Source organism: Sceloporus undulatus, chromosome 8, assembly GCF_019175285.1.
Source record: "Sceloporus undulatus isolate JIND9_A2432 ecotype Alabama chromosome 8, SceUnd_v1.1, whole genome shotgun sequence".
Lineage (NCBI taxonomy): Eukaryota > Metazoa > Chordata > Lepidosauria > Squamata > Phrynosomatidae > Sceloporus > Sceloporus undulatus.
The window spans coordinates 24,783,309-24,810,552 of NC_056529.1; the positions used below are offsets into that span (position 1 = coordinate 24,783,309).

The 27,244-nt window shown below is 46.1% G+C and overlaps 2 protein-coding genes across 2 annotated transcripts in view; both read right to left on the minus strand.

The window, feature by feature from the left end:
* Positions 1-426: 426 nt before the first annotated feature.
* ALKBH5 (alkB homolog 5, RNA demethylase) lies at positions 427-16,248 on the minus strand. Its single transcript, XM_042437859.1, has 5 exons — positions 16,019-16,248; positions 12,890-14,033; positions 8,089-8,169; positions 5,378-5,533; positions 427-4,945 (listed from the first exon to the last, which is right to left on the minus strand). Exons 2-5 carry the CDS (start codon positions 13,615-13,617, stop codon positions 4,750-4,752), a joined length of 1,161 nt encoding a protein of 386 aa, XP_042293793.1. The 5' UTR covers positions 13,618-14,033; positions 16,019-16,248; the 3' UTR covers positions 427-4,749.
* Positions 16,249-19,610: 3,362 nt separating this feature from the next.
* MYO15A (myosin XVA) overlaps positions 19,611-27,244 on the minus strand; it is a 44,241-nt gene continuing 36,607 nt past the window's right edge. Inside the window, exons 55-65 of the mRNA XM_042437816.1 lie at positions 26,848-26,930; positions 26,618-26,748; positions 25,710-25,804; positions 25,330-25,407; positions 25,066-25,162; positions 24,582-24,742; positions 24,021-24,154; positions 22,995-23,128; positions 22,613-22,746; positions 21,882-22,022; positions 19,611-20,106 (exon numbers count right to left, since the gene is read on the minus strand). Of these exons, the coding sequence (XP_042293750.1) occupies positions 20,005-20,106; positions 21,882-22,022; positions 22,613-22,746; positions 22,995-23,128; positions 24,021-24,154; positions 24,582-24,742; positions 25,066-25,162; positions 25,330-25,407; positions 25,710-25,804; positions 26,618-26,748; positions 26,848-26,930 (1,290 nt within the window). The 3' untranslated portion in view covers positions 19,611-20,004. The remainder of the gene's footprint in view (positions 20,107-21,881; positions 22,023-22,612; positions 22,747-22,994; positions 23,129-24,020; positions 24,155-24,581; positions 24,743-25,065; positions 25,163-25,329; positions 25,408-25,709; positions 25,805-26,617; positions 26,749-26,847; positions 26,931-27,244) is intronic.

Consider the following 27,244-nt stretch of genomic DNA (forward strand, 5'->3'; position numbering starts at 1 on the left):
AGCAGAAAGCAAACACGGCTGCCTCAGCAGCTAACCCCAACATGTTAAAAAGCATTTGGAGTCACCAAAATGGAAACCCTAGAGAAAATGGAAGCTAGTGGGGGGGGGGGAAGGTTCAAGGTTCAAAGCATTTTCACTTATTCAAAGCTTACCTGAACCTGGTTGCTCCGTTTTTGTGAGTTTCGAAGAAAAGGTTTGCTGAAACATCCTGGATTTCTCTCCTTTTGGTGTACAAATCTATCCGTATCCTTTCTTTCATGCGATTTCTGCTTCGGGTACAAAACATTCTGTTAAAACGAGTGGCGTCCAAGGTATTCCCGGACTTCTTTAACAGAGGTATCCCTTTGTACGGAACAAAACATGAAACGTTTAGACTGTCCTACAAAGGCGACGGTTGGAAACACACATTGATCCCAGTCAGTCAAGTGATGCTTTCGGCTTTTATTTAGTTAAATGCAGCATTCTATACAAGAAACAAACAAAAAAAGAGAGATTTCAAACCCTGACAGGGAACTATAGTCCTTTCCTAAATCAACCCGAATTAAAAGATTTCTCCCCAAATACACAGTACTGTACGGAAAATACTCTCTCCCCGGCCCTCCCCAGCCCCATTTACGGCGTGCCACGCGGCGTGCGCTTGTTTCGTGTGTGTATCGCAAACTTTGCAATTGTACAATTTTTCTGTTTACAAATCACGCTTCGTTTTTGTTTTGCTTTTTTTTTCCTATGAAAAATTACAGAAAAAAAAATATTGCCACTTATTTATTTTTATTATTATTTGTAACAAAAAATTAGAGATTTGTTTTAATTTTTAAAAAAAACACACAAAAAAAGTCAGCCAGAACTTCTTCTTTTTTTAATTTTCTTATTTTTTAAATTTTATTTAAATTTAATAATTGGGAGGAAGGCGGGTGCAAAGGGGGAGAAACCCAGGTGCAATTCTGGAGCAGATTGGATTCATTATAATAGAATAGCAATTTGTATTAAACCTTCTGACTCAAGTTCAACAGCACTTGGCATTTAAAAACAAACCGAACAACCCTCAGCAAACCACTGGAAATGGATCCAAGCCATGCAAGCCTCAGGTTTTCAGAAGCGTCCAGCTAAGATCGGCCTTTTTCTCTCTCCAGTGATGGCTGCTATTAAACTTCACTCTAACAGCATTGACAGGAGGGATTCAGGTTCTCTTTCTGGCATGGCTCCTTGTTGAAATGAGGGGCATTCAAGAGGACAGAGACCTGCCAGACGCAGCTACCTCCACTGCTTTCATGGAGAGATGGGTCCCACATTTTAAAAAGGAGGCAGAGACAAGTAAGGCAGCAAAGTGCACACGGAGTGGGTTTTGCCCCATAAGCTTTCCTGACCAAGGTGCCCCACATGTTTGGAAAACAGCCGTCTTAAAGGCTTAAAAAGGAGGAATGGGAAAAATTAAAGCAAACTGCAGATTAATAATATACTCCAGATGGGAGCAGAGGTTCAGATGTCGCATGCCATCTTGCCCTAGGCAGAGACACATGGAAGTTCTTGATCAAAGAAACCAGGGGCCCTTTCTCGCTACACAAATATACTGCTAATATTCCACTTTAACTCATGGCAACAACCCATGCAATCCTGGGACAGGTTTGGGGAGGCGTTGGAGCGCTCCTCCCCCAGTTTCAGGATCTCATAGGAAGCAACCATAGCAGACAGAGTGGGATTATAATGTTATAATTGCACAGTGTAATGGTTCCCCAATTGTGGTCCTCCAGTTGTCTTGGACTTCAGCTCCCAGAATTCTTGACTGTTGGTCAAGCTGACTGGGGCTTCTGGGAACTGAAGTCCAAACACACACAGGATTAAAATTTGGAAACCACTGGTGTAGTGCAAAAGGGCCCCAGGTCTGTCAGCCTTGACCTAACTGGACTTGTCTTTCTTAAGATTAGTCAAACAGTCAAAAAATAGAGGAAACAAAGAGAAGAAACCAACTTAAACTATGAAGAAGAGGTTGCCAGTGGTATGGGGGCATGCACACAGTCCTTACGTTAGTGGCCAATAAAGAGAAGATGCTTTCAACTAGCAAGACAGGGATGTGGAATGGGATGCCACAGGATGCTGAGCCCTTAAGAATGCTTTGCAACCAACATCCTGGATGTTTTAATGCTTTTCAGGAAACCAAAACCAGAGCGGTCTAAGGTCTCCTGGACCAGCAGGTCTGTTCATTGCAGGCCAGGACATTAAACAGATCATCAACATGTTTTTTAATGACTTCTCTATGTTCTGCTTTGACTTTACCTACAGGGAATTATATGGAGGGATGCTTTCAACCTTTAAATCTAAGTATGCTCCTGGATAAGTAACTAGGAACAACCTGCACAAACAGGGAAGCTTTAGCGATGAACTCACGGTTCTGTGCATTATGAAGCCACCACTCTCAGAAGTTATAAGATTCCCCAAAGAGGCAGTAAATATGCGCTCTGTTTTTAAATCTGGCCATGCTGTAGTACGGTTGTGCTTAATCTCCTCTGTTCCTCTCCTCCTAAGTTAGCCAACAGGCCAGGCAGCTGCAGAACAAAACACATAACATTGTTCCTGACATCCAAAAACCTTCATCAGAATTCAGTGCCTATAGCCAGGTATGGAGAGGTCACTGAAAAAAGGCAAACGGGACTATATGCATGAGTAAGGGGACTTTGCAAAGCAGGGCAAAATAAGATGAAGATGCTTAAGAGGAGATTAGCTGTACTAGTGGTTTTAATGCAAAGTGCTGAGTGAAATGACCAGGACTTTGGGTGGGTGGGTGGGTGGGAGTGGGTGAAGACTTCAGAGGCAACTGGGATTTATTTTAATCTGTTAAAACTCAGGTTCTGGCATACTTCCTGAACTCTGACAACTCCTTCAGCTTGGGACAGAGTGAGGCCAGGAAAAAAAAGCACAGCCATTGAGGAGAAGACCTGGAATTTAAAAATAAAACCACACATGCAAAAGGTTCAAATCAACTCACTAGCAGCCAGAGGGCTTGCTCTTTGAGCCACGCTCCAGCGGGAAAGCAAAAGCGCTGAGTGTGTCAGAGGCCAGTGGGCAGGCCCTGTTGGGAGGACTTGCAAGCAGGTCTTAGAGGAAAGGGTTAGAGAACAAAAGCAGGAGGCCTGCCTGCTGGACCTGCAGGAACGGAAGCAGCCGATTATTCCTTTTCAACCCAATGCCAGCCCAGGCAGGCTCAAGCATGACTGTCTCACCGGAGGTAGATTCTGCACCACGACCTGGGGATCCCCAAGCCTCACTCCTCAGCAACTAATCTGCCTTTAAAAAACGGAGGGGAAAGGAATCCTTCTCTTCAAACACCCAGCTACCAGCTTAGCTTGGGATCCAGGTTGCCCACTGGCCCTCTTCCTCTTGAGGACAGACAACAGCCTATGAAGAAGATCCAGTTTCAAGCATCTAAAGGTGCAGCAATATTGGGAAAAAGCCTTTCTACCTCCTACCTCCCTAAAATGGGAGATGTGCGCATCTGAATGGAACAGATCAACTTTTACACACAAAGAAGGGGTGGAACACACTGGGAAATCTCTCCTGAGCAAGCCACTTAACAAAAAAATTGCTTTGCACTCAGACTGAGCCTGTGCAGGTTCTGTTTGCATGGCTGAGACCATGCCAAGCACGCTCCTGCAAATGCTGTTAGAGTAAAGGAGTCAGCAGACCCAGGGTTTCTGACCCAACCTCTCCTCCTTCCTCCAAGAGTTGCTCCTTCCCACCCGCTCAGTGAGCCCTCAAGAAGCAGCTCCAAGGTGGAACTGCCACGCATCCTTCACAAAAGAGAAACACACAATGGTATCCTTCCATTAGCAGCGCAGAAAACACAAGATGCTTGCTAGCCCAAGCAAAATAAAAGGGGAGGAAGGGGAATTATATGGCATTTAATGGAACACATGCGCCCACGCACACATGCACACACACACACACTCAAATACATACACACACAAAAGGGAGGGGGAACCCTGACACTAAAGTGCAACACGTCCAATAAACGCTTTGTCATCCGGTGCCGTGACAGAGGTGTCCGCGAAGCTTTTGGGGTATTCTTTTTTCCAGTTGCGGGAGGGTGGCGTCTTTTGAACAACGGCGGGAGAGAAAGGAGGGGATGGGAAGTAAAACAATCCATATGGTCGCGGTCTTCAGAAACCAGGGAGCCCTTTGGTGTAAGGATGGCCGCTGCCAGAACAAAGTTTCGCCATGTGCGTGGGAGGTGGCGAGCATGAGATCAAATGCTGAATACCTAGAATAGTGTTTTTTGTTTTAAAAGAAGCGGCGGCATGAGAGCACAAAAAAAGGATATTTTTTGCAACCCTTCAAGCAAACTCGGAACAGGTCACTTTTTGGCATCTTTGACATCCACGCCTTTGAGAACAAGACTGCTTTTCCTTAAGAAGAAGAAGAAAAAGAGAGAGAGATACAGAGAGAAGGAAGGCTGCCTCCAGACTGAGGTGTGCCCAAGGCAGGTGGCAGCAAATACATCCTGGTTAGTAGGATGCCCTGACTTAAAAGAAATGAAAAATGAAAAAGTGAGCCAGATGCCTGCTGGGTATACCTCAGCCTTAGAAAGGAGGCTGGAGTGGGGAAGAAGAAAGTGAAAACTAGACGAGAAAGAGAGAGAGCTGTGAGAGTTAGAAGAAAAAGAAGGGTGGCAGGACTTCCCAGCCTGAAGGCCAGTCTGATCAGCTCTGACCCTGGATGTGGGGAAAGTGCAGGGGAGTGAGAAAGAACAGAATTTCCTCAATGCCGCCTCATTTTGACTTTGCGGGCCGGGCTGCCGTCCTCTTCGTCCTCCTCCTCTTCATCAAAGTCCTCCGTGGGATCATTCTGAGACTTCCGCCAATAGTTCTCGGAGCTGAAGTGGCTCCGTCTCCTGTGCTTGGGCAAAAGGACCGAGCGCCTGTTCTCCTCTTTATCCATTTCTAAAATGCGAGGCCTGGAAGGTGGATAGGAAGAGAGAGAAAGAGAGAGACACAGCTGAATTAGGTGGCTGAATGGAGGTCAGAGAGAGGTTTAAAGCATCAGAAAGCTCAGGGCTTCTCTTCTATTTGATCGGTTACCACAGATTCCCGTCCCCAAACCTCATTCCAAAATAGTAATTTTGGAAGCAATTACTATTCTCTCACAACTCATCAATTCCCAAGTTTGAACTTCAGTATACAGATTTAAACCCCAGAGTTATGAAACGGGCTTTTCCAATGATGAGTATTCTTCACCAAACAAAAAGCCCAGCAAAAACAAAGGGAAAATTAACTCACTCCACATTCTGTGGAGCTAAGAACTCATGGCTCGCCTCTCCCTCCCTCCCTGCCAACAACAACAACAACAACAAACCACTCTATCCATCTTTCGGCAAGGGTTTTCTTACCGGTGAGCAGCGTCCGGGTCTGCTTTGCGATGGGACCTTTTTGGCTTCAGGATGTGGTCCCGGTTGCTTCTTGATAGACGGTCAGAGGCATAGCCTGGCATCAGGACAGAACTACTCAAAGATCGCATCTCCAACCGGGGGGCATCCAGTCTGGTTCTGGAGGTATTCAAGAACATGATCAGAGTGTTTGTGGTGCCTGAGATATGCCAAATGTATCAATAATAATAATTTATTTGTATCCTGCCTCTCCAACAGGATCAAGTATCAAGGCTGGGGATGTTTCTTGTTACAGCCATGTTCAGAAGAGGCTTGCCATTAACTTCCTTTTAGGGCAAGGGAGTGTGACTTGCCTGAGTGGAGATTCGAATCCTGGTCTCCTGGAGTCCTAGTCAAACCCTCAAGCCACTACAACACACTGCTTCAACTGATGTTGCTTGGCAATTTTAAAAATTATGAACAGGTCAGGAATATCACATGCCCCACTCACTTTATGACTCAATCAATGGATTTGGGATTAAGAGCAAATTCTGCTATTCCCCCCCCCCCCCCGAGAATCTTTCCATAACAAAACGGAAAAAGAACAACATCCAAGTTTGAAATCAGAGCTGGCCTGTTGGCCATCTGACTAATCCAGCATTCAGTGAAGCCACAAAGCTGTGACTGCTGAAGAATTGGCCGGTGTCCTATTTGGAATAACGGCTTTTAAAACCTGGCTTTTGTTTTCAATAGTTTCTGTTGCTTCGCTTGACTCTTGCTTAAATGTTGTCTTTTTTTTAAAATAAAGCTTTCCACTATAAAAGCAAACAGGGAAGAATTGCTCAGTCAAATGTAGAGGCCATCTTACTAAGCGGCAATGCATTCACATTTACGGAAACCTTAGTAAACATTCTCAAGTTCTAGCCATTTATTTACAGTATTTTAGAGATCATGGATTGTTTCTAAATAGCTAATATCGCTTAATGGGGATGAATAATTTCCACCCCTTCAAACAGTTCCATTAAAGCCTTTAAGAAATATCTTAACCAATTCTGAACAGTCAAACCTTCTTTGGCTGGATAACATCAAACCCTATTATCTGAAAAGGTACAGGCTGTGATTGTTTACGGCGGTCTCAGAAGTTAGACGTTAAGGGGAGATCCAGGACTACATGTATCTCTTGCTTTTACTGGACAAACAGTTCTATTCAAATACTTTCCCACTAAAATGCTAAGTGGGTGAAACATGTGCTGCCAGATGCCCCTAAAAGTCACTGGAGCTAAGCCCAATTGAGGAGTTTTGCTCCTTTTCTGCAAGCTGAGGACAGTCTCTTTCTGGCTCATTCCAGCTGCTCAATCTCTGAGATGGGCAGCCAATTCAGGGGTGACCCTTCTAGGCTTGGAGCCTGTGAAAAGAGCCCATAAATATGGCAAGGTTTTCACTACCCTGAAGGTTTTATGGCCAGGCCAGTAACCAAGGCTGCCCAGAAAAATTCTACTCCGCTCCACAGTTCTCTTGTTCTCTGGCAAGCAATCACAAAAGTGGTGCAAAGAATCCTGCCCAGAGTTGTGTGACGTCTGCCTACCCTTCTCAGCAAAACAGATCCCTTCTGGGTTGCAGGTGTTTTGCAAGAGCCAAAGTCCCTGAACTCCCTTCCAGAAGCTCTTCCGATGCAAGTTGCTGGGCTCGATTCCCACACAACTTGTGCCAGTTACACTGTCAAGGAGAGCCAGGCCTTTTCTGCTTCCCTGTTAACGCATACTTTTAATCCTTGCATGTGTTCATTACAAACCCAAGGAATTCCAAACATGTTCACGGGCACATCCTATGCAGAAAACCTCTCCAGCCTCCATTAAGCTCAGCCTCTGCTGGTGCCCAGACATGACACAGACACAACACAGCAGAGGGGCTGGGAATTCATATGCGTCTCATTATAAGGCTTTGGAGAGAGAGACTATTACTGAGGTGAACCTGTCCTACCAACTTTCAAGGTGCCACAAATCAGTGGTAGAATACAGGCTTTGCATGAAAAAAGTCCCAAGTTCAATCCCTGGCACCTGTTGGTATGGCAAGAAAGAAATGGGACTATACTGTAGATTGCAAGAGGGAGAATAGGAGGCTTAAAAAGGGGGCTCAACTACCTGCCCCCCACACTCACTCTCTGCCTTGTAAGACCTTCTGACCTTCACCTTTTTCATTTAGCAATGCTAAATGTGCTGCAGCTTCTCAGTCAGCAGGGATCAAATGACACAAGGAGCCAATAAGGGTCAGTGGCATGATCAGAGCCTGGCAGTGTTACTTTTTTTTGGACAACAGTTCCCAGAATCCCCAACCCAATATTTCCTGTCCAAAAGGAAAGCTTTTCCCCCAAGCTCTAGGCAGGACATTTTTTGAGTGTTAAATAAACCCTGCCTTCACTTCCCTACACAATAGCCTTTTCTTGGGGTTTCTTAGGGCAATAGGAGGCTTAAATAACCAGCTTGCCCCAAGTGGCTATATCCCTCTCCAGGAAACCCACCTTATGATTCCAAGAACCACGCATGAACAATAAGGAGTATGAAGCAAACAGCTATGCCTCACAGACACACACCACTGGATTGTAAAGTTGGTTTTTGCTTAACAAAGACCGAATGATCTGCCAGACTTGTTAGCACTAAGAATGGGAAAGTGGTTGGTGCTTTGGAGGGGAAGCTACATACCAGCTACAGCCTCTTCAAAGGGATTGCACCACTTACTTCCTAAGGATGATGACGGCTCTCCTCTCCTTGATATCCTGTGGTCGAATGCAGTGTGTAATTTCATCCGCTGCATAGCCACTGTATGGGATTAAAAAGAACAGGAAGGATTTCAGGCAAAACCAAACTTTTCTAAAAGCTACGGCTGTTCTTTTTTCTATCATGTTCCTCAGCTGGTGATGAAATAACCTGATCTACAACTGTGACAGGTAGTCAGAACCCTTTACTGCCAGGTATTCACAGGAATGGATGCGCCTGGGACTACCGCACCATCCTAGGGTTCTCTGGGAACACCCACATGAAAATGTGTCAGATTCCAAATACTACCTGTGCCATTTGGCTGCCCCAACCCTTCCCAATTTCCATTAAGACTGCAGGCCAGATGCTATACTGTGGTCAAATCCCTCCCCTCAAGTGTTCAAGAGGTTTGCAGTGGCAGGTCACTCTGAACATGTTTACTGATGCTCTAGTCTTCAGCTCATAAGTAGCTGATGAGAAATGGCATCAAGTACAGGCACAACAATGTTTATAAAAGGCCCATGTTAGTCTCAGAAATAGATTGTAAGATTCAGGACTGGCTCTAGGCCTGGATATTGCCTTGTCAAATGGAATTTCAGCCCACAGTCAAGTGGTGTTTTGCCATTTGGAGAGCAGGCGGTAGGTTGGAAGCGGTCAACAATATCCTTGAATAGGAAGTTCAATGTCTGGAAAGCATATCTGGAATGCTAGGGCCAGAAAAGCTGGCAGTTGCATCCTTGTCCCACGCTGGAGACTGCCACGCTAAAGCCTTGGTCTTTAGCTTGCTATTTATTTAAGGTATTTGTGTACCACCTTTCAACACATTCACAGGCAGGTTTACACAACAAAAAGATAAAACAGCTAATGCACAATAGAAAGCAGGTTTTGTTTAAGGAAGATAAAAGCAGTGTGAAATCACTTAAGTACTGTAAAGACAAAACAGTTCAGAACGAAATGGAAGTTGGAGCAGATTAAAAGGTAAATAAAGAGGCCCGTGTCGGACCCAAACCAGCAGCAAAGTCGGAGCCCTGCAAGACTGCTAGGAGAAAGCATGCCATAAACAGGGCCTCAGTGGAGAAGGTCTTCCTTTCCACAGCCATCTGATATGTTTTAGAAAGCAGGGATGCGCAAAGGACCTTGGGGATGCCCGCGTAATCCATCCCTCATTGACCATTTCCCTTTTGTAGGCCACATCTATAGCTACAATACTGTAGCTCTCAAATATTACACCGCAGCCTGACAGCTGAACTTGGCTAAAATGGGTGACAGCAGCAGGATAAGACTATTCTCAGGTCTCCTTTGTGCAGAAATGCCTTCTTGCCACCTCTCTACCTTTAACTCTTATCAGCGTTGCAAAAACTATGTGTGGCTTTCATACCTAACATACTGCACAGAGAAATTCTGAATGCCACTAACTCTTAACCTTTTCTTTGAGATCAGACACTGGCTCCAGGGGAGAGCATTCTGTCAACCTGTTCCAAGTCCTGTCATGAGCTGTGAAGGGACTTTGGGTTTCATTAAATGCATGGCAGAGAAAAGAGAACTGGAAACTCAGAAGATTCTGCTTTCCATTTTCCGGACTTCTCTGGAACACTTGTAGCATAGAGCCCTTGAGGAATCCTTCCCTGCTGCCTCACTGAAACACACAAACTCCAGATACAGGACTTGGGTCTCACAGAGACTAAACATTAGTAAGGACACTGCAGAAGTCATATGCTGAAGAATCAGGAGGTAGAATTAGGAAGCTGCACTGTTAAAGACTTGAGAAGAGATGAGCAAGACGGAAACCAGTGTTTACACACAGAATTACTGTAAGCAGAACACACAAACTGCCGCACTGACAGCATGAAGCCACTGACCCAGCAATATTGAGCATCACATTGCCATAACTGACATGCCACTCCTGTCTGGCTAGATTCTCCCGACAGCAGCTGCCTTTAGAACTGCTTACTCATTCCCAACCAGGTTGGCAGAGCTGACCCACTCATGTGACTGGGAGTACCAGCCTGGCCCAACCTGGCAGCATCCAGAAGGCCTGGAAGTGCTGGACGGCTCAGCCCCAGCGCACCAGCCAGCCCTCCTTGGCTGAAGGCCTTTTAAGTTAATGCTTAAGAGCTTAGTAGCTGTCGCACTGATAACCGCGGAAGTTGAAGCGCTGGTGCCTCTCCTTGGAAACCAGCCTGCCAGGAAGATGAATGTCAAGATACTCTGTGACAACTTGTGGGCCTATTGTAATTCTAGAAGGATCCCCCCCATCTCCTTCTAGAAGAGACCTCAGGAACTGCTTGCAGCTGCTTTAGGGAAACTGGCATAGGCCTTGTAGGTTACTGTGCACAGCCAAGAGGTTTTGTATCTCCACCCACCAAATGCTAGAATTTCTATCTCTCCTTTAGTCCAACTTTGGAGCTCTGCAGCACAGGTGGAGTTCAGTGGTTTTGCCTGCTGTGCGCCTTCAAGTTGTTTCCAACTTATGAACCTATTAAAGGGTTTTCCTGGCAACGCTTCTTCAGAGGGGGTTTGCCATTGCCTTCCTTTTGTGGCTGAGAAACAGTGACTGGCCCAAGGTCTCCCAGTGGGTTTTCAGGACAGAGCAGGGATCTGAACCTAGCAATAGCATTTACATTTCTATACCGCTTCATAGTGAACTCAGCACTCTCTAAGAGGTTTACAATCTGGAAGCCACTTACCCCCAACAAGCTGGGGACTCATTTTACCAACCTACGAAAGGATGGAAGGCTGACTCAACCCTGGAGCCCTGGGATCGAACTCACAACTTTGTGGCTGCAGCATCGGCATTTACCCACTGCGCCACCAGGCCTCCATCACCCTAGGATTCCTCTGAAGCTGAGAGAGTGTAACTTGCCCATGGTCACCCAGTGGGTTTCCCTGTATGAGCACGAATCCCAGAGTCCCAGTCCAACACGCAAACTACTACACTATGCACCCATCACTATTCTACACCCAACATTACTTTACAAAGAAGCTCACAATTGGCATGACTACCTGATGGGGCTGTCCTACAGGCATCTTAAAGGACCAGCCACAGGTCAGGGTGAGGGTGCTCCCTTCGCAAACCTAAAACAAAAACAAAACCCCCAGTTGCCCTGCCTTTGCCATGGCAACGCTTAGCCATTGGAGACGTTTGACTCATCCTAGCAGGGAGCAGGCTTTGGCTTACAAGGCTATAAATACAGTGTCATCACAAGCTTATCCTGATCCAGCATTTCTCACGCTTCCACACTCAGCACCTGGCAAAAATGCTGCTTCACGAATCCAGCTGTCAGGATCAATACCCTTACCTCCCGAGCGGTTGCATTTTTGGTTTTAAGGGCAAGGAAACAGAGCCAAGAGGGCACACAGAAACTCTAACGTGACCCGTTTCTGAGTGCCACACGGCCTTGCAGTCAATGGAAACTGCCTTGGATGAAATACAACCTCCACCTGGCAGAAAAGGAGTGCATCAACTCATCACTATGCCTTCAGTCCTGGCAGTTACGCTAACTAAATGTGCTCCAAAAAGGGCAGCCCTTGCAGGGTGTTTCTTTTCCAACAGATCGCTGGTCAGGCCTGACTAGTACTTGGATGGGTGGACTGCCAAGGAATACCAGGTCCTGTGTGGTGTTTTAAAAGAAGGAGACAGCAAACCACCTCTAAGTAATCATTGACTAAGAAAATCCTATGAAATATACGGGGTCACTGCACATTGACAGGCGACTTGAAAGGCACACGCACGGAGGACGTGGATCAATTGCAGCCATAATTCAAAGCCATTTGCATAGTGGACCCGTTATGCAGACACAATTAATTTGCTGCAGGCCAGATTTAGCTCTAGCGCCAAGGCAGGTGTTCCCAAGGAGCAAAGATGGCTCCCAGATAAGGTAGCAAGCTCCCCTTTGACCTTTTTCTACTGCCTCGAATGGTGCAGAAGGCAGAGTGCTAAGGTCGGGTTCTTCCTGTTGACGGGGGTCAATGGTGCAATGTTCTATCACCTCCCCAGCCCTTATAAATACTCCCTGGAACTTCCTGCTCTGACGACAGCTGTCTCACATCAAATCCGGACAGCCCCCATGGGTCACATGCCAAGTTGCATGCCCAGTTCGTGCTGAGATTTGCTCAAAATGAGGATGCACCATAAAACAATACTTCTTAAGCTATCTAATGTTGGGGGACTGGAAGAGCTCCCCAGCCTATCTGCCAGGGACAGGGGCCATCTTGGACGACAAACATTTTTTCCCTGCAAATCTGCCACTGACCAGGACCCTGGCACCAGTCTTTGGACCCCACTTTGAGATGTACTGCCCTACAGTAAACCCTATTTCCTGTAAGGTTAAATGATAGAAATTCTGAAGCTTTACCAATATTTTCGTTGAGGAAACACTTGCTAAAATCACCCCAGGGATCCCTATGTGTCAGCTTGAAAGCCACTGCCCACACCTCAGTGAGAAGTCTCCAGTGATATTATGCAAACCCAGCGGGAGTTGCCCGTGATGTTATTTAAATAATAATAATAGGATTTATTAAAAAAAATAAATACGATGACAGTAACCAAAGCCTTCCGCTTCAAAGGATTTGCAAACCCAACACAGAGGCCATTCTGCTTTTGACTCAAACTGCATCAAAATTAACAGGTATAAGAAAAGATGAAGAGGAATCATAGAAGAGCGTAGGCTATCCCCAAATTATCCTGCAACAAGCATGTCTCTCCCATGTTTTCTTATATGACAATCAGCGTAGGAGCTGAAATGGACCACTGGTTCTGAAACCTCCGCGTGTGTTTCCTTACCTGAGCACAGTGACATTCCCTCTCCTCACAGGCAAGAAGAAGACCGGTTCAGAGACCCTGATGGGCTTGAACTGGAACTTGCAGCCAAAGCAGAGCGCTGAGTCACTGAAGAACGACACGGAGACAATAGGCCTCTCAAAGATGTGGATAGGGTCCACATGGGAGACTATGCAGCCCCCCGGCTGGTAGTCGTTGATGACCGCACTGTTCACAAAGCCCTCGGGGATCACCCGGTGCTCCACCAGCTTGCAAATGACTAAGTCGTGCACCCACTCGGGGATCGAATCCACCTCCCCCCGTGGGTACAGCCGCTCCTGGCCAGGGCCTCGCCTCTGCAACTGAGACCCGTACGTGTAGCCCTCCCCAAAGAAATACTTGTTCCGCAGAGGAGCCCTGTCCACCGTGTGTTCTTTGTACAGGCCCTTCTCAGCCCGGGAGACCACCTCGTCGATCCGAGCTTCGATCTTGGCGCACTCTTCGGGGCTGAAGAGGCGCAGCTGGCGGATGCCACTTTTGACCTTCTGGGCTTCTTCCTCCTCCCGCTGGCGTTCCTCATAGTCGCTGGGCTCTGACTCAGAATCCTCGTGGTACTTACGTTTCCGTTCACCCATGCCTCCATAGGGGGACTCCGCTGGGTCCCGCAGCCCGCCGCCCTTGTAGCTGTCCCGGTAAGGCATCATTGATTTGAGTTTCTCTCGTAGGTCTGTGTAACCACCACTCCCAGCCATAGCAAATTCCCTGACCGCCTTTTGCACTGTCTACCGAACTCCCTGGTGCACGGTTTATAGGGCTGGCGAGCGGGAAGCGACGCAACTGTTCACGGCATTGTCTATCTGAGTGAAATTATCTCTCAAAGGAAAACAAGGAAGAGGAAACCCAAAAGTTGAGCTTCCACTGGCTGGGAGCAAAGCAAGCCAGGCAGGCTTCCAAATGGGTAGGATGTTATACGCTTCTGAGATATTCTCCCGCCTCCGGCGTAAAGGCAAGGAAATATGAATTCGTGGGACAGCGAGAAGAATATTAGGTGAACTGCTTCATTCTAGGTGCCGATTCCAGGCATACAGTTTAGCCTGTTGTTTCTACATCTGACAGAGGACCCAACCTTGCTTCCCAGGTGCGTAGTAGGATAATTCAGCAGAACTGTCTGTGGAGAGAAAAGTTTCAGGATTAGGACTAGCAAAAACACTGGGGAAAGATACAACCAAGACAAAGATTCAGGTACACCTGTTTCCATGCTAATGGAAAAATTTCATCTGCTGAATTTTGCCCCAGGGGAATGACACAAACCGACACTATCTCCTGCAGGAACATGAAAAACTTCTCTTGGGAAGGATTCTCCTTCATCCTCTTCTTCCCATTTCATAGATTTCGCTCTTCTCTTCTTCTTGGAGGAAAGGGATGGGCATGCACACCTTGGTGCAGTGATTTCTAAACTGTGGCATTCCAGGTGTTTTGGACTTTGGTTCCCAGGATCCCGAACTACAGGCCAAGATGGCTGAGGCTTCTGGGAGCTGACGTCTAAAACACCCAGAGAACCAGAGTTGGGGAATCACTGCTGCTTGGAGGGGGAAGGGTGACAAAAACAGACCCCTTCTCTTTCAGGACTCATTCATCTCCACTATAAACACATACCCTCTCTCATCCTGCCTCCCCAAAAGAGGATGACGGGATCCACAGAATGAAGAGGTGCGTCCTTGGGCTCATTACCCACAGGTCCCTGCAACCCTTTTGACAATGTGAAAAGGCAACAAAGGCCCCCACATCATTGGGGAGAGGGAGGCTGTGAGCTGTCTCCTCCAATACCTACGGCATACCTCTTTCCCCTCTCCCACCCCTCTCCTGCGCCCCCAAACCTATGACTCATCCACCTCAAGCCTATCATGAAGAGACGCGAGGGAGGCGAGCTTCTCTGAGCAGCAAAGGGCTTGGGAGGGAAAGAAGACCCTCATCCAAACCTACAGAGTCATAGTCTGTAAAGAAAAGACACCCATTTGTGAAGGAAATGAGTCCTCCCCTTCCTCCTGCCCCCCAACTACTAACTCATCCTCTTCAAGACTATAATGCCAAAACATTAGGGGTTTGGGGGGGCGGGGGGTTAAACACTGAACAGTAAAAGCCTTGTGAGGGATGGGAGACCCCACTTCAGCTCCTCTAAACAGCAAAGGGCTTGCAAGGGACAAGAGAAACTCTCTCTGCTCCCCTGAGCCTCTGAACCTATTGAGTCGTCCACCTGAAATCTATCATGAAGAGGCATGAGGGGCTTCTTGGGGGAGAGATTGAACTCTGAGCAGCAAAAGACTTGTGAGGGAAAGGAGACCCCTCTTTCCGCTCCCCCATCCTTCTCCTGCACCCCCAAACTTACTAACTCATCCACCTCAAGCCTACAATGAAGAGAAGTGAGCTTCTCTGAGCAGCGAGGGGCTTCGGAGGGAAAGGAGACCCTCCTCTCATTTCTCTTCCAGTGTCCCCAAACCAACTGATTGGTAGCCTATGGAGAAAAGACATGGGTTTATTTTATGGGGGGGGTGTGTGTGTGTGTTTAGGTAAGTTCCTCTGCGCACCAAAAGGCTTGTGAGGAGGGAAAGGAGACCCCCACCTTTACCTTCCTTCACCCCTGAACCTATTGCCCCCCCAAAGTCTAAGACCAGTGGCCCCCAAACTGTGCCTTTCAAGAGGACTACAGCTCCCAGAATCCCAGGCTATCGGCCAACATGGCTGAGGCTTCTGGGAGATGAAGCCCAAAATCCCTTAAAGGAGAGAGTTTGGGGACCATGGTTTAAACCAGATTCCCTTAAACCTGCGGTCCCCCAACCGCTGCCCTTTAAGGGGCTGTTGGACTACAGCTCCCAGAATCCCAGGCCATTGTCCAACGTGGCTGAGGCTTCTGGGAGTTGTAGTCCAGAATCTCTGAAAGGGCACCGTTTGGGGACCATTATATTATACTACATCAGTGGTCCCCAAACGGTGCCCTTTGAGGGGATTTTGGACTTCAGCTCCCAGAATCCCAGGCTCTCGGCCACCGTGGCTGAGGCTTCTGGGAGTTGTAGTCTAGACTCTCTAAAGAGTTTCTTATGTAGAGAAGGCGGCGAGGGTTAAGGGAGCGCGCCTTCTTTCCTCCCTCGGACTCACCACGCGCCGCCCGAGTCCGGCTCCAGCCTCCGCAGCGCCGGCCCGGCTCTTTCCATGACGACGACGGAGGAGGAAGAAGAACGAGGAGGACGCTGCTGCCGCTTCTTCTTCCGCCGCCCGAACTCCTCGCTACGTCACCAGCGGCCGGACCGACATTATAAATAACTTCAGGGGCACCCTCCTCCTCCTCCTTCGCCTCACAGCGCAAGCTTTGTCCACTGCGCATGCGCAAGCGGTGGCGCTGCGCCCACTGCGCATGCGCCAACGACTCTCGCTCCTCCCCCGTCCGAAGCGGAGCTACTACAACCAACGATGTCCTCCTGCTAGAGAGGCCCGCTTCTTCTTTCTGCGCATGCGCCATCATTGAAGTTGAGGCTAGAGCGGCCACACAACCTTTATAAAACATGGAAATAAACGCTATCTTGAAGGGACAATAAAGTTGCTCATTTAAAAGGAGAAAGTGACACAAATTTAAATATATTTGTATATATAAAAGGACAACTTCCGGTTGTTCATAGAGATTGAGCTTTGGGAAGGCTAGAGCGTCTTCTTCCTCGCTTATTATGTAACTGAAAGGGAAACCGGAAGTAGAGCTTTTTTATTTTAGCTGACAGGGCGGCCTTTGACGCCGACACTGCGCATGCGCCGCTGCCGAACGACCGCTCTTGTTTATCGTAACGACGAGGACTTAAGGGGCGGGGCTTATGGTTGTAGCTACTCTTTCGGCCTTGCCAAAGTGGGCGGGGCCAATTAAAAAGGGACGGTTTATCCCCCTCTCTCTCGACGTCGATTGGTTATTCCGTGAGGGCGGGAGCAAATTAAAATCCCGCCCTCTGATTCGTAGGCTTGGAAGGCCTTTTTCAAAGATTGGCGGGTCGCGCGTCGAATGAGCGCGCGAGAACGTGTTCAAGCTGTTTTAATTAACCTTTCCTGTCAGAGTCTTTAATACAAGGAATAAACTCTTCTAGAACATGGTCACATAGCCAGAAAAACACACAAAAACTATAGTTTTTAAAATATAATATAATATAATTTACAATGTATTCAAAACACACTTGTGATTTTATAAATTAAAAATTACTGTGTTTTGTGAGGCACCACTTTTTAGCCATAGTCCTGTGAAGGCAAAACAGAAAGCTGAGGGGGACATAATGTGGTCCGTTTATAATGTACAAATTACAAAAATTACATGCGAATTTGAATAAATAATAATAATTATTATAATTATCATTATTATCATCATTATATTATTTGTATCCCGCTCTTTTCCCAGAACTGGGACTCAAAACGGCATCACAACATTAAAAAAGTATAATTAAAAACAGAAAAAAGTACAATTAAAAAGGAATTAAATTATTACGGTACTAAAACAGGTAGTTATTAAAAGAATAAAACACATTTTTAAAAGATAAAACTATAAAACACTATATAATTTACAAATGTATATTTAAAAATCCCCTCAGCAAGCCTGACAAAACGTTTGGCTAATAGTGGCGCCTCATGGGACACAGTTATTTATAAATTATAAAACCACACTTTAACTTGAATAAATTGTATTTTATAAATTACAAATGTATAATTTAAGCCCCACACAAGCATCTCCTTTTCCTTGACACAACTATGGCTGCCAAATGGAGCATCACAAAGGACACCCTTTTCCCTCAGCTTTGAATGGAAATTTCCAGACTGCGAAAATAACCCAGTTCGACGCCACTTTAACTCCATCCTGTGGAATTCTGGGATATGTAGTTTGTTGTGGCACCAGTTATCTGACAAAGAAGGCTAAATATCTCACAGAACTACAAATCCCAGAATTCCTTAGCATTGAGCCTTGGAAGATAAAATGGCATCACAAACTGGGTTATTTTTGCAGTGCGGATGCAGACCAAGTTCGAACGAAAAAGAAAAAGGGGCTCAAAGCAGTAATTTGGGGGAACTGTATTCCAAGAAAGTAACTTTTTCCAAGCTATGGCTTCAGATCATTTGCACCAAGGGCTTAAGAATTGGGTTTTCTTATATATTTTGGTGAGATTTAGCTTCTAATATTCAAGAATGTTTAGGAAAACAAATCTCTATTTCATATATATATATATATATATATATATATATATATATATATATATAATGTTTAGGAAGCAAATCTGTAGGGTCGCCATACGTAAGAAACAACTAGAACGCTAGTTATCATTCTCTCCATTAATGGTACAAAATCCAGTTGTTTTGCAGACAGATTCGTTGCTTTTATATCAAAATAATAACAAAGCAGAGGAATACAATGCAGGGAAAACGATATCCTGCAAATAAACCTAAACAATAATAATAACAACAACAACAATATATTTTTAAAAAAAACCACATTGTGAATAACTTTACAAATAAATTTGTGCATATAAAACAGCCAAAGTTGAGGGACAACAATGGACGATTCATAGTCATAACTCTTGTTTGGAGGCTTCACATATCAATCACATACTGAGCAATTCATACAATTTGGTAATATTTTCATATCTGTGTAATATTTCAATAGTATGTTTAGATGACTGTTTTTGTCTCAAAAACTAAATCTGAAATAAGTCTTTTCTTTACTATCCAAGCTTTCTTTAAGGATAACAATTTTCTCTGTTTTTCTTTCCTTGTAAAGTCCTTGTAAAAACTCTTTTTCTGACTCTGGTGCAGTTACTTCTTCCTCGAAAGTATAAATAAATGTGTAAATAACTTCACACCGTGTGTTGGAAAAGGGCCGTAGATCCAGATTGAGGACACCACCATTCTTGTATTGATCCACCACCAATTTCTATCCATCGGAGAATCTGGACTCGTGTTGCTATCCGAATTAAGCTTCTCATATAGACTACTCCGGAAAAATCATCAAACTGGTCCATTTTTAAAAGATTCTAGGAACCAAATGGGATCGCCACCACGTTTCTAGGAACGATTGGATCCATTTGACTTCGTACGTAATTGAATCGTAGAGTTTGGAAGGACCCCAAAAGGGTGGCCTGGTCCAATGTCGATGCAGGAGTCCATAGCTAATGTGTCCCTCATGGATGGTCATCCAAGATCTCCAGGGAAGGAGAGTCCATCACTTTCAAAGGGAGTCTATATCAATGTCAAACAAGTTCTTTTACTGAGATCTACCGTTGACCGACTGCATATTCAAGTTTCTGAATCTCTTTCATGAATACCTGTGGCTGGCCACAACTACAGAGCTAGCCATAGTGGTCAGCAGTACAAGACATTGTCCAAGTGATGTATATTCAAATCAATGGATTTAGACTCAAGCCAGACTCAAGTCGCTTCAATGACTTGACTTATAGACTTGGCCAAAATGACATATTGACTTGACTGGACTTGTACAGTCAAACCCTCCATATCCACGGATTTTCTTTTTTATCCACAGATTCAAGCATCCACAGTTTGGAAACATTCCCCAAATATTTAAATCTCAAAAAGCAAACCTTAATTTTGCCATTTTATACAAGGGACACACCATTTTACTACCCCATTGTATATCAGGGGACTTGAGCATCCACGGATTTTGGTATCTTCGGGGAGCCCTGGAACCAAACCTCAGCAGATACCAAAGGCCCACTATATGTTTTTAGTGACTGACTTGCTGGTTGCATTCACTTTGAGAGGCAGTCAAGACCTGCCCCCAATACGTGGGACGCATTTCTCGGAAAGGAACAGCACATGTGTTCGGCAATGGGTTTGAAGCGGAGGGATCTTTCTAAAGATTTTGGAAAGCTTTAGTAGGTTTGTCTGATGTGCAATGGAGACAGGCTACCAAGCAGACCCCATTGCTTAACACATTTGCTGTTCCACTCCGAGAAACACACCCTGCATCCTTTTTCTGTTAAAAGGTGGTTCTTGGACTTGAGACTTGACCTGAAAGTATCTTGAAAGAACTCAAGACTCGACTTGAGACTTGAAAGTGTATTGTAAGGACTTGAGACTCGACTTGAAAGTATCTTGCAAGGCCTCGTTCACAGCAAAGTAATCTCGCTCGGAGGGAGAGTAAGTCGCTTTTCACGCGCGTGCAACAAGCTCTCCATGTGCGTGGCGATTACTCTGCAGAGCTCCAAACCCTGGAGAAGGAAACAAAGAAGGAAGGAAAGATGGAAGGCGATCCCAAGTGGGTTAATTCCCTGTCTTAACATCTACTACTGTCAAGCCTTCAAATGGATATGCAAAAGTGTGGCCCTGCCAGTTATAGCTGGACTGCAACTCCCATCAGTCAGTCTACCTTCCTGAAACAAACAAGCAAAGACTCTATATCGAGTTTGTGTAGCATTAAGCTTTGCATGTCAAGTTGCCACAGGTTGTGTTACTATGCCCTTGTGGTGACTGGCAACTTCGCACCAGAGAATCTGCAATGAAATGTATAAGTGAATGTGCAACTGCCATGCGCAATTGCACCATCCCGCCTCTACAACCGTGAACTGCATTGCAAATGTTGCGCATCGGAACATTACGGAAATGCATGCATGTAAAAGATGCCAACAGGAATCTAGACACAGATAAAAACCCAGTTAACACATGTAAAACATAATTTGCTAGTGAAAGATTAAAAGCACAGCACACCACTTCTAAGTAGTCTTAGCTAATGTCGATCATCCTCCTCACCTGCCTGAAATACACACATTGTAATGTTCACCTACCTTGAAAGGTTGTTGTAAGGCTTACAAAACAATATATATGGAGCACTTTAAGCACTTGGAAACACTTTACACTGTTATTTTATCAGAAGTGTTGTGCCAGTTGCAAGCTACCTACCATCTGAAGGTTAAGCTTCACAGAGCCAGTGGAAGGAGAGAGAAGAAAGAGACAGAAGAGGACAGAAAGAGGGGAAAGGAAAAGGAAATGGGTTAAGTACGTTCGCTATTGTAGCACTTCCAACAAAGTCTAAGTATGCATTATTATTACTATCATCATCAAATGCATGCTAGGTTTTGAAAACATAGGTCAAGAAATAGCAGGACAGCACCTGAAACCAAATGGATTCTGGTTGCAAAATCCGCACATGCAATTCTCCTCCTGTATTTTACCTTTTAAATTGCAAAATCTGGCTTTGGGTCTAGCTGGGTGGACCATTTCCATGACGTTCATCGATTCCAACTGTACAAGTCATAGAACTGGAAGGAACTACAAGGGTCAGCTAGTCCGACCCTATTCTGCCATGTAGGAATACACAGCAAGAGCACTCAAAACTAAAGATGGATGTTCCCATTGCCAAAATGAGTTGTAAAGGAAAAGGACCCACGCAACCCACTCCATCCTACCCCTGACATATGAGAAATCACACTTCTTCAGATCTTCCTTCAAAATTTACAATTCTTTGCCTAAAAAGGAACATCCATATCCACTTAGGAGTTTTGCCTTAAAGCAGGAGTGAGCACAATGCATTTCGAGGCCAATTTTGCAGCCCTTAACCCCTTTCCTGGTCAAATCCCCCATTAACTGCTTCTCAATAACCACTGACCTTTGGAATAGGTCGCAGGGCCTCCTGGCAGTCTTTAACAACAAATAATATACCCATTTTTCCACATCCAAAATCATATCTAGGTTTCATACATTTTTGACATCTATTGGAGGGTCTTTGGCCAAAAAATTGTGGCCCGAGATGCATTGGGGTTGGCCATCCTTGTGTCAGACCACTGAGATATATAGATTCCCGGTCTCCTTTTCCAAGATCTTGCATGCATCTCAGCAAATTATCTCTGGTCCCCAAACCCAATTGTTTCTTCTGCCTGAGTTTCCAAAAACTAGAAGTAGGTGGCATTTTGGTGGTAGCCATAACCGCATCCCCCTGCCATTAGGGAATTGTAGCATCTTGAGACCCCATCTCCCTGTCATTTCATACCTGTTCCAGCTGCAGCTGCGTGATCCTTTGGGACATCAAGTCCCCCAGCATGATCTCCACGTAAGGGTAGCTGGAGCCAGCTGAAGGGCGCTGGGTGCGAGTCGACTGGATCTCTTTCAGCGAGAAGGTCACAATGGGTTCCTGGGGGAACGGAGAGGATGAGAATCACAACAAATGTTTGGCCATTTGAAGATATTCCTTAGTCTACCTGCTGTTCCTTTTGCCTCCTTTGCTATTGATGTTCCCAGTTTTCAAGGAGTCTTTGGAACTAGGCATCCCCCTCTAGTCTTTGGATAAGGGAGGAATCTTGGGGCAAGGAAGCATGTGTGAATATTTTCCTTGAGAGCCAGCATGGACTAAGACTCTGGAGACCAAAGTTTGATTCCCGGCTCAACCATGAAACCCACTGAGTAATTTTTGGACTAGTCACTCTCTCTCAACCTCAGAAGAAGGAAAAGGCAAGCTCCCTTTGAACAAATCTTGCCAAGAAAACCCTATTAGGCTCTCCATACATGACTTGAAAATCCACAGCAACAACACCAATCCCTCTGGTATGTCAGTGCTAGGGGATACAAGATGGAAGGTTCCCTTGTACTCACTCATGTTTTGCCTGTGGCCGCTGTGTTGGGACCTCTCTCTCTCTCTCTCTCTCTCTCTCTCTCTCTCTCTCTCTCTCACACACACACCAAATAGGAGGAAACATGCATCAGCTCAGGATCTGTGCAACCTACGTGGGTTTCCTTGTCCAAGAAGTTGAGCCCGTTCTGGTTGACGGCCAAGATGCAAGGGGAGACAATGGTGTTGTTGCTACAGCTCTGGATGTAGAAGAAGGATGAGCCGAACATCGGGAAAGCACTCAGGAGCCCTGGGCACAGGAGAGGGCACTTGGGTGGTCAGCAAGACTCTCTCTCTGACATCATCTCTGGTGGCACTACAAATCCCAGGCTCCCATAGCATTGAGCCATGGCAGTTAAAATGGTGCCAAGCAGCATTATTTCTGCAGGACAGATGCAGCTATAGTTGTCCATCTTGGGAATATTTTTCTCATTTCAATAGATGCAAGTTCAGAACCAAACATCCATGTGCTGCCAAAATTTCTAGAGGGCATCTTACCTAGGAACTGTGCCCGAGCCTGGTGGGCACTCAAGGCCTGCGCCTGCTGGATGTGGAGCATGACCATGTCCAGCCATGCCTGGTCCTTCTGCAGGTGATAGATCTGGGCTGGGATGTAGTCCTGAACCTCCCGTCTCCAAGCAGAGAAAAGAAACACAAAGAGAAGAGTCAAACAGACAGCCTAAGACTAGGGATGGGTGGTTGTGTTGTGTTTGTAAACCCCATCCTCAACGTTTTTCTGGCAATAAAACGGTGAATTGCACACCCACCAACATTTCACAGGACACATTTGGCCAAGAGGCACGATAGCCATCTTTAAACATCTGAAGGAATCTCATGCAGAAGATAGAGCCAGCTTGTTTCCAGCTGTTCCAGAGTTTAGGGATGCACCTACACTGTAGAAATAAAGCCATTTGGGGGGCATTTTTAACTCCTTGGTGGGCTCAGGGGACCCAAAATGGCCCTGGAAGCTGCATGTGATCCACCTCAGTTTTAAAGGCTGAAAACATGTTGAATGATTTAAGGACAGATTAAAGCTGGTTAAAATAGTTTGAAACCATTCAGAACCATGTCAGTTGCAAGAGCTGATGTAAAACCAATTAGACCCCAAAAGCTTTAGGGAACAGCCATGTTTTCACCTGGCACTGGAATGATGGCAACGTTGGCACCAATTGGGCCAACTGGACCCCAAAAGCTTGAAAGAACAGCCATGTTTTCACCTGGCACTGGAATGATGGCGACTTTGGCACCAATTTGGCCACCAGGAAGAGGATATTTTATATCTTGGGTCCTACAACAAAGAAGGCCCTCTACACTTTTCTGCAAGCAGGCACTGGAATCATCCACTAAAAGACCACTGATGTAGATCTCCCTTGACCAACAAGAAAGTTTATCCTGCCAATGGGCGTCTGCGTTGGGTGCCTAACCAAGTCTTGAGGAGTCCTGGCATTGCCACCAGGGCTAGCTCAGTGCAAGGGGGACCAGGCCCACCCCATCCTAGCCTCATGCCAGCCTTAGGGCACCTACAGGGCTGGCAAGTAGACGCTGTCTTTGGCTCGGTGTTGCAGGGCGGCCAGTCTGGAGACTTGCTGGAGCTGTTGCTCAGTTGGCTTCATGGGAGGAATGATGTTGAAAAGCCCTTTGAGATAATCAGGCAGGACCTGAAAAGAGAGAGGAGAGTCATTGGACGCTGGGTTGGGGATAAGGGGAGTTTTTGCACACTTCACTGATAGGCTTTTCTGATCTAAGTCAGTTTGCTTTTCAAGAGAGTTGGCTGGTTGGCACACCTAGAAGGCAACTGGCTGGCAAAGGAGGATAGCTCTGACTAATTTGACCAGGATTACTCAATGCCTTTCTGCTCTCCAAACGCTGCCACTGGCAAAACTTAGGGAACTGGGTCAATACTGGAGCACAGTAAATCCCCCTCTTCTCCCATCAATGGTGGCTGGTGTGGTGGCAGGTGGCATCCATGCCAGCTCCAGGTCTTCGACCACATTTGCCAAGCGCTCCCTCAAGGTGTTGACTTCTACCTTTTAAACATGTTCAGTACCTTGGACTAAAATTCAGAGCAGATGTGAGTTGTCTTACCTGGTTGTAGTGCATGGTGACGTAGAGTTCGTTGTCGAATTTCAAGGGCTGGGCCCAGATGACGCGCCGGTACCAGAACATGTAGCTGCTCTCCATGTTTTCCATCTCCAGCGCAACGTCAAGGATGTACTCCTTTTTGTTCAAAGGGCGGACGTTCTGATCTGTGAGGATGAAATGGCAAGGGGGACTTGGATGAGTTTGCAAGAGCAGCCAGTAAAGTTCCCATTTGTCCTCACAGACCCCCGATGCAGCTGGCCAGCCCTCCTGTTTCACCTATGGCAGCTGGTGACTTCCATGTCAGTGGGATGGTGGATCTGCTCCAGGTTTTATTCTGAACTCCAAAGGAGCTATCTTGGGTGCTGAGCGCTTCTGATCGCTCCTTTGACGTTCAGAGTGAAGCTTATCCCTCTTACCTGGAAGTCACCACAACCTAGAGCTTGAACGGAATAGAATATTCTCTCCTCTGAGATCCTATGGGACTCACTTTTGTTGGTGACGGCAAAAATGATGTACTCATCAAAGGCCTCAGGCCGTTGCAAACCCATTTCGTAGCAGATTTCCTCTATTACATCCTGAGCAACCTGAAACAAACAAGACAGGGTGACTGGCAGCCATGAAAAATGTTAAATAATATATTTTCCTGATGTAGCATGCAAGCTTCAGAGCTACACAGAACTCTTCCACAGGCTCTATTTTTTTAGGGTGGTTTATTTGTAAGTGTTGCAGAGACATTCCCTTTTCTACTTACTGAACAGGTTTTGATTTTTAGGTGCCTCTCGATCCCTCCCGGCAAAAGGAAGAGCTGGCGCTTGGAGCTCCGTCCGGCCTTTGCAAAGGAAGAAAAGAAACAGGGAACTAAAGGTTGGGACAAGGCTGGATTGACCATTAAGCAAAATAAGCACACGCTTAAGGCATCAAAGAAAAGAGACACCATAGAGATTTTTCATTGCTGGATTTACCACGCACTATATGTTGCAGAAGTGCAAATGGGCTGCAGAGAAAGAGGGGGACAGGTTGTACCTCTGCTACCCCAGAAGGCATAAATATATAGTGTAAGAAAGCCCATGGTGCTTGCAAGACCACTGCTTGAGTCCATCAGCCTTCAAGGGATTTCCACGCCAGACTCACCACCATGGCTTTGAGCTCAATGTTGCTGGGGAACTCACACCGGCCTCCAAACTGGAAGGTTTTCTGCAGATTCTGCTCGCAGGCTTTGGCGATGCCTGAGGGACACCAAGAAAGAAACCAGAAGCTTGTCATCTCCATGCCAGAACCTCTGCATTGCACAATGCAACCTCTGAGGACAGCAAGGGGGCAAATGGGACATGCAGTAGCTTGGAAAGCCCAGCTACAGCCCATCCATCATTGCCAAGCATTCCTTGCTCTCTCCCTGGAGAGACTCAAACAGTCTGAGAACCTGCAGGCTTTTAATGAGAAAATAACCGATCGGTAATAGCGGTCTGTCTTCTAAGGATTGAACAGATGGTCTCATTTCCATTTATTAATGACCGCGAGGCGGCGGCAGACCTAGTTTCCCCAAATGGCCAATGTGATTGATGTGTCTAGCTAGAAGCCATGGCAGGTGTCTTCCTCTAACTCTTTTCAACCCAGCAATTGAATTCTAGTTTGGGAAGGTCCTTGGGTCTCGCACTACAGATCTCCAGACCCAGCCCTGACTCTCTCTGTGCACATCCCTCTCCAGTTTTCAATCTGACAACTCTAGTAGCTTGACAACAAAGGGGTTTCGGTCAGGTTCCCAAACACCACATTGTTGTTGTTGTGTGCCCTCAAGTCGTTTCTGACTCACGGTGACGCAAAGGCAAACCTATCGTGGGGTTTTCTTGGCAAGATTCTTCAGAAGGGGGCTTGCCATTGCCCATCCTTTGAGGCTGAGAGAGAGGGTTTCCATGGCTGAGCCAAGATTCAAACCCTGGTCTCCAGAGTCATACCACTATATCACACTGGGTCTCATACGTTATATATGTATGTGTATATATCTAGCTATCTATATATTTTGGGATGCTCTGCCATCTCACCTTGGAAATGCACGCCGGCGTCGTTGTGCATCTGCTGGAGGAAGCAGAGAAGGTACGGCTTGAGGATCTCAGAGCATCTGTAGTAGGCGCTGAGAATGTAGAGAAGCCGCCATCCTTTCTGGCAACTCTCCCTATGCAAAATCCCCAAAGAGGAGAGTTCAGACAATGTAATGTGATCCTGGCATACGGATGTATAGATCTGCATCTTTAGGGCCAAGGGACTCACGTACATCTTGGTGCTGGTGTTGTCCGTAATCTGTTTGATAACCTGGCAAAAAACCTCATCCCTGATAACTTCATATTCGCCACACATCTGGGGAAAAGACAGTGGCAAACATAGAATAATCCACATCTCAAGGAAAAACCCATTTCCCTCTTTTAAAAATCATATTCACCACCTGCTCTCCCTAAAAGCTCTCCGTTTGGGAAGGGTAGGGAAAATTTGGGTGCCCACAAGGCCTACCAAGATATCTAAAATACAAAGAATCATCGAGTTGGAAGAGAACTCAAGGGTCATCCAGGCAAGGAATATCATGCTAGTCAAAGGCCTTACCGAAATCAAGATACACTACATCCATAGCATTCCCTTCACCTACTAAGCTTGTAACTCTGTCATAAAAGGAGATC